Here is a 6,860-nt window from a genome sequence, read left to right as displayed (position 1 = left end):
GGGAGTGGGGCCTGACCAGTGTTAAGGGACCAGAACAGGCAGCTGTTGTTAGTGGGGGTGTCTGGGGAAGGCCAAAGGCACAGATTGGAGGGGGCGGAAGATGAGGAACACAGAGGAGCAGGGAGAGCCAGACACACCACAGCAGTGAGCACGGGGCTTCTAGGGGTTTCAGAGACCCCAGAACCAGACCAGGGAGCCCCCAAACCCACCCACAGCCTGGAAGCCCCAGGGTCACATGAGTGGATATTCCTGGTGGCTGTAAGGGCAGGGGTCAGAGGGATGGAGCATGGGTCTCAGCCCCTGAGGGAAGGGAACAGGTGTGGTCAGAACCTCCTAGGATTCTGCACCCTGGATCCAGTCTCTGAAGAGATTATGGATCATTCGTTCATTCACTCATTCCCTCCCTCCTTCATCAGAGAACTACTGAGGGTGTCACACACTGAGGCTTGTGCTGGTGCAGGGTGTGAGTGGGGGGAGGGAAAACCAAGTCCTGTTCTGTGTCCTTGGCAGGAGTGACATGGACACACCAGGAAGAACATGGATTCAAGTCCAGTGGGGACTTGAATGGGGAGGGGGAGCCGAGGGGAGGCCTGGGTATTCCTGGCATTGACTCTGCTTGCTGAGGCAGGAGGTCTAGGTCTGGAGGAAAACTGATTAATTCTCCATTTGATCTTACTCCCAGACTGCAGTTTCCCCCTCTGAGCTGCAGACGCCTGAGACGAAAGCAGCTGAACCAAGGACTGGCACTGGGGCCCCCGGATGCCAAGTAAGGGCCCGGCGTTGGGGAGAGGTCGAGGCTATGGCTGCTGACAGGCTTCCCGGGGCTCTGATCTTCCAGTCATATTTTGTGTGACCCTGTCCAATGACTGTATGGCCCTGTGCCTCCATTTCCCCTCGGTAAAATAGGATAAATTATCAGTAGTCTCTGGCTTATCATGACTGTGAGTTAATCTTAGATGTTCCCAATTACCCGACCTAAAGCTTTGTGTAGAGGAGCTGCCCAAATAAACAGCATCGATTTTTGCTGGAGCCAATGAAGGAGCTTCTCAGCCTGATCCCTGTGAGCAGCTGCCTCCAGGAGCTTCCTCTCTCCTCTGTTCCTTCCCTGAAGTCTCTTAGGTCCCCAGGACGGAGCGCTGATGGCCTGAGGAAACTGTTTGTCTGTGCCACCCACACTGAGCCTCAGGTCACTAACTGGGCATTGTAATTGCCCAGGCTGTGGGGTCCGGCCCTGGCTGGTGACCAGCTCCAGTAGCCTTGGTCCTCAGACAGCTGGTCAATCATCATACCCAGTCAGTCCTGCCCAGGATGCCAAAGCCCAGCCCTGGCCATGGGCTCCTCAGGGTCTTCTGGATTCAGAAGCCCCAGGTGTGAGCTTCTCTGTGAGTATCCCAGGGCCCCTCAGACCAAGCCCTGACTGAGTCCCACAGGCTCCTTCTCATGGTCTTGTCCGTGGGGAGGGTCCAGGTGCTCGTCTGAGACTAAAGTCCCCCTGCTGAGTTGTCCCGTCAGACTGGTCCTTCCCCAGGGAATGTCTGCAGGGTCTGGATGCAGGAAAGGATTCTGATCTCTGAAGTCTGTCCCACAGTGTGTGTCCTGCTCTCAATACCCAAACCCCAACAAGGGAGGGGACACAGAGGGGGAGGGCAGCAGCCACCCAGCCTGACACCTGGTGTGTGTGAAGTAGAACCATCCCACCCCCCAGTACCCAGAGGTCACAGGATCACTCACAGTAAACATGTAAGTGTCTAGTTGCTTCTTCACTCAGAAGATTTTGTGGTAAGACTTGTATGGCTGACGTTCTGCAACAGCAGGGACCCATTGGGGTACATTGTCTCTCGGCCGCTGAGTGCAGGCCCTGGAGTACTTGCTTGAGTGGCTACTATGTACAATAGAATTTGACTGATGCTGTCCACCTCGTCTCCTTTGTACCAGGTGTAGTTCAAAGGACTCTCTGTCATATTGTGGACAAGTAGAAGGACATTCGTCCCCTCTGCAGCAATGGGCAGCCAGGATTCAACAGTGAGCTGGGCAGTGGAGGGCAGGTTCCTGGAGGCGAGAGGTGGGTTTAGGAGGGAGGAGAGAGAATTGATCCTTATTAGGAACTTTGTATTGGAATGGAAAATGGGGCCCTGGGTCCTGAGCAGGTGTCTTTACCGTCAACCTTAGGTAAGGTTGAGTGTGAGTGTGTGAGAGTGTGTGGGTGTCCCCTGGGTCAAGGTCAGCAGCATGACCCCATCACTTCAGCGCCTTTGGACTGGTCAGGTCCCTGTTTGGAATCTTCTTCCCAGGTGTCTGCACGGCTCACCCCCCACTGCCCTCAGACCCTGCTCACATTCAGGGACGTTCTTGCCCCTTCCCTGGCCACCTCCTCTAGGGATGCTGGGTCTTCCCCTGTGACCTTTCCCTGCCTGCTCCCTCTCAGGCTCTTGTCCATACCCGACCTCACATTGGAGATCTCTCTGCTCATCTGTCCTCCTCCCACTAGAACGTGAGCTCTGTGAGGACAGGGACTTGTCTGGCCTGTGTTGTTCCCCAGAGCCTGGGACAGGCTGGAGACACCTGTGGGTGCCTTAGTGAGTATTCCCAGGGCCCTGCATGTCCTGGTGTTATTTGCCAAAAACATAAAGGTAATTTGTGATGCTGGTGGGTAAGGACGATGTTTAGTGCCCCTGGTTATTCTTTCCTTTGGAGTGTCACCCTGATTTGGTTATTATTCATTTTTTCCTTTCTTTTTTGGAGACAGAGTCACATTCTGTTGCTCCAACTAGAGTGCAGAGGTGTCATTGTAACTCATAACAACTGTAAACTCCTATGCTCAAGTGATCCTCCTGTGTCAGCCTCTGGAGTAGCTGGGGCTGACTATAGGCATAAGCCACCATGACCAGCTAATTAAAAAAAAATTTTTTTTTGCAGTTTTTATTTTGGCCAGGGCCGAGTTTTAACTTGCCACTCTGGTATACTGGGTCCGCACCCTACTCCTTTGAGGCACAGGTGCCGCCCTAAGTTTTAAATTTATTATGGAAGGTCTCTCCCTTGCTTAGGGAATCCTACTACTTTGTTTTCCCAGAGTGCTAGGATTACAGTGTGAGCCACTGTGCCCAGCCTGGTATTTATTCTTATCATTTACAAATATGTAGTGAGCAGTGATGTTTAACATGGAGAACAGAATACCTGAGATCTTTGCCCCTGAGACGGAAGGCAGCGAATCACTTCAGGGCAGGAGTTAAACCATCCTGGATAATAAAATGGAATACCATGTCTTGTATAGAAAGGTCATAGCAATATCCCCTGTGGTCACTGAGACATTCACCTGTTTCTCCCATTACAGGGTGTTGACACTGAGCCTCCCAGGACAGGAACAGTGCCTCCCTCCTATTCTTCATCAAGACTGGGCCTGCCTGGGTTTTCCTGGGACAGGGAATCATCACCAGCCTGAGTATCCAGGGGTGAGGATCTGTGTCCTTGGCTGGGCCTGAGAAGGACTGAGTGGCCTCTGGCTGTTTTGAGTTGGGCTGGCAGCCTGGGCCACCGAGGAACAGAGAGCCTCATGGAGCACATTCACGGTGACGAGGTCACTGTGATGGGCACACACTGGGTTCTCGGTTCCTCACTCACAGGGTCCAGGGTCCCCGTGACACTGAGTGAAGTGAGAGTCCTGTTGCCTTCACTCAGCCTCAGGCTGGGACTGACTAGCAGGCTCTGGCTGCTTATCTAGCACAGGTAGGTCGTGTCCTGAGTCTCTGGTTCCCAGGTTACTGAGTCCCGAGGTTGGAGTTGTTGCTTGTGACAGAGGGTCTGGGTAACTCAGCTGTGCTGATAACAGAGAGAAGGTTGCCCTCTGTGGTGTCTTTGATTCCTATCTGTCACCTGTAGCCAAGCTGAGTCACCAAAGACCAAGGCAGGTGTGTGTGTCACAAGACAGACATATGAGTGTCTGGGGGTCAGAGAAAGTGAGGCTGCCTGCTCTGTCTGGGAAATGCACAGACTTTCTCAAGTGTGAATTAAGCCCCAGCCTTGGGTTGTACAGACACAGGGCTAGGAGTCAGAGATTCCCTGGCACCTCTTGTGGCCCTTCCCTGAGCTCTGACTGTCTTAGTGTCCTCAGTACACATGGGTGCTGAGTTCCTTTCAGCTGCACAGTCCGACATGCCCAGCTGTGGGGCATTTTGTCTGAGGCTTCAGTAAACAAGGGCATCCTAGAGCTGGGTGATGGTGGAGCCTCGGTGTTTGGGAGAAGGTATGGGGGTCACCAGAGTTCTCAGGTCTCCAGGGGCTGGAGGTGGACAGTTCTGCTCAAGGCACAGTGACTGACTTGGTGAGTAACTCAGTAAATGGTGGGGGAGGTCTCAGGAATGATCTGGAAAGAGCGAGGGGTCAGGGAAGAGCAGGAGGCTTTGGAGCAGAACCATGTTTCTGTCCTTGGCCCTTACTGTCTTTTCTCCCCCTGCAGGGACAGGTGAGGACCATGAGGATCTTTCCAGAAACACCCGTGGACGTTCACAAATGCAAAACTGACTTGTGGAATGAGGAGAGCGTGAACAAGCTGGAACTCTGGCCCTCACGGACCTTGTCTATTGGGCAGGTGGGATAGAAATCTGAGCAGCAGCTAAACTTTTTTCCATGAAAATTATCAATACCCAGGGTCTGATACTGATTTCTGGGAGGAATATTACTCTAGAAGAGAGTAAAGACCCGAGGGTCTCAGTTTCAAAACCCCTCGGGCCCCTGTGGCCCTGGTCTCGATCACCGCAGGAAGCAACCAGGTATGACGCAGATTAGAAGTCCAAGCTTGTAGGAGGCGGGCTAGCCCTTCTTTGTAGGGTATCCTTGAGCAATCTCCGCACTAGGCTTTTATTGAGCCCTCACAACACAGGTGAGGGGAGTAATTTAACAAATGACTATGTGCTGAAGGCTTGGGCTCTTCTTCCAAGAGGAGCACCTGTGGACGAGTGGCCCGAGGGTCCACCCCTCAGCTGCAGATCATCTTGCTCAGAGGTCGTCTGACTCTTGGCGTCCCCTACATCTCAGCCCCTGAGGGAAGGGAACAGGCGTGGTCAGAACATCCTGGGATTCTGCGTCCAGGATCCAGTCTCTGAAGAGGTTGTGGCTCATTTATTCATTCATTCATTCCCTCCCTCCTTCATCAGAGAACTACTGAGAGTGTGGCATGTGGGGCATTGTGCTGGTGTAGAGTGTGAGTGGGGAGTGGGAGAGCCAAGTCCTGTCTTGTGTCCTCGGTGTGAGTGACACGGACATACCAGAAAGCATAAGGCTTAGAGTCCAGTGGGGAGAGTGAGGCTGAGAGGGCGGCCTGGGCATTGCTGAGGCAGGTGGTTTAGTTCTAGAGTAAAACTGATAAATTCTCCTTTACTCCTCGCTTCTCTAAGGTTTGGATACCTAGGAAGAAAGGATTTGAACCAATGGCTGAGGAGGATGTGGCTGTGGCTACAGACAGACCTCATGTGACTCTGAGCTGCCAGTCCTGGTTTGATGACTGCATCTCTTCCTGCCTCAGTTTCCCCTCAATAGAGTAAGCTACATAATATGAGGATGGGAGGCCATCTACAAATTAGTGTTAAAATAGTCACAGGATCTGACATAACACTTGGCACAGAACAGCTGCCCAAACACAGGGCATCTGCCATTATTGGGTCCAGGAGAGAGTAGCCCTGCGTGCGATCCCTGGAGGGCAAGCAGTTGCCAAGAATATTTTGTCTCCTGTGTTCTATCACCTGGAGACATTGACAGCCCTAGGCCATCTCTTAATTTCTCCATCCAGTGGGCTGATAGCCTCAGATGGAGCTGGTCCTTCTGCCCTTTCCACATCATTTTCAGTTGATGAGAGTTGGCTCTGCCCTTGAGGCTGTTGGGTCAGGCCCTTGGATCGCTGATAAATCATTATTCCCAGTCAGTCCTGCCCAGGAGGTCAAGACCCAGCCCTAGCTACAGCCTGCCCAGGGTTACCTGGGCTTAGGAGCCCTGGGTTTGAGCTTGTATGTGACAATCCCAGGGGGGACCTCAGGCCAGGCCCTGAATGAGTCCTACAAGTCCTTCTCAGGGTCGTGTCCAAGGTAAGGACCATGGGGGTTAGAAACACTGATTTTCTCCTGCTAAGTTACCCCATCGTATTGTCCTTCTCTCCACAGTGACTGTCAGGTTGTCTGGATCAAGGAAGGAAATTCTTATTTTTGGAAGTTTGTCCCACACTGTGTGTGTCCTCACTAAATGCTGAAACCCCAACGTGGGACATAAATGCAGGGTGAGGGGCTGGCACAGCTCAGGCCTGATCGGCCCATGTGTGTGAAATAGGACTAACCCTACCCCTGGTGGGGCAATGTAGAGGGAGGGTGGAGGGGTCACCTGTCCCTGTCTTGTGACTTGTCCCAGGTGTTGGCTTCACAGAGAGAAAGAGCCCTGGGCAGGGACATTGTGGAAGCTCATTCCTTGAAAGGGACTCTGAGGACATTGGCTTCCAGAGAGAGTGGCCCACTAACTGGCAATGGTTAGTGCCAGTGGTCCATTGTCTCATGGACGCAGGGCCGATGGAGGCTTCTCTGACTGATTCCTGTGGTTTTACTATTGGCGGGAGTGGGGCCTGACCAGTGTTAAGGGACCAGAACAGGCAGCTGTTGTTAGTGGGGGTGTCTGGGGAAGGCCAAAGGCACAGATTGGAGGGGGCGGAAGATGAGGAACACGGAGGAACAGAGAGAGCCAGACACACCACAGCAGTGAGCATGGGGCTTCCAGGGATTTCGGAGACCCCAGAACCAGACCAGGGAGCCCCCAAATCCACCCACAGTCTGCTGTGTCCTGCCAGATTCTTCCAGGACACAGTGGGCACATGGGACGGTCCAGAA

General features: G+C 53.1%; 1 protein-coding gene across 1 annotated transcript in view; it reads right to left on the bottom strand.

Annotated features, from left to right (window-relative positions):
• The window catches only part of CEACAM4 (carcinoembryonic antigen related cell adhesion molecule 4), a 15,968-nt gene extending 9,841 nt beyond the window's left edge, over positions 1 to 6,127 (bottom strand). Inside the window, 2 exon segments of the mRNA XM_023518948.1 lie at positions 1,787 to 2,049; positions 6,123 to 6,127. Coding sequence (XP_023374716.1) covers positions 1,787 to 2,049; positions 6,123 to 6,127 — 268 coding nt within the window.
• Between the last annotated feature and the right edge of the window lie 733 nt (positions 6,128 to 6,860).

This window comes from Otolemur garnettii, unplaced genomic scaffold (genome assembly GCF_000181295.1).
Source record: "Otolemur garnettii isolate 467f Iridium unplaced genomic scaffold, OtoGar3 scaffold00152, whole genome shotgun sequence".
Classification (NCBI taxonomy): Eukaryota; Metazoa; Chordata; class Mammalia; order Primates; family Galagidae; genus Otolemur; species Otolemur garnettii.
This window is presented reverse-complemented; position numbering and strand designations above follow the sequence as displayed.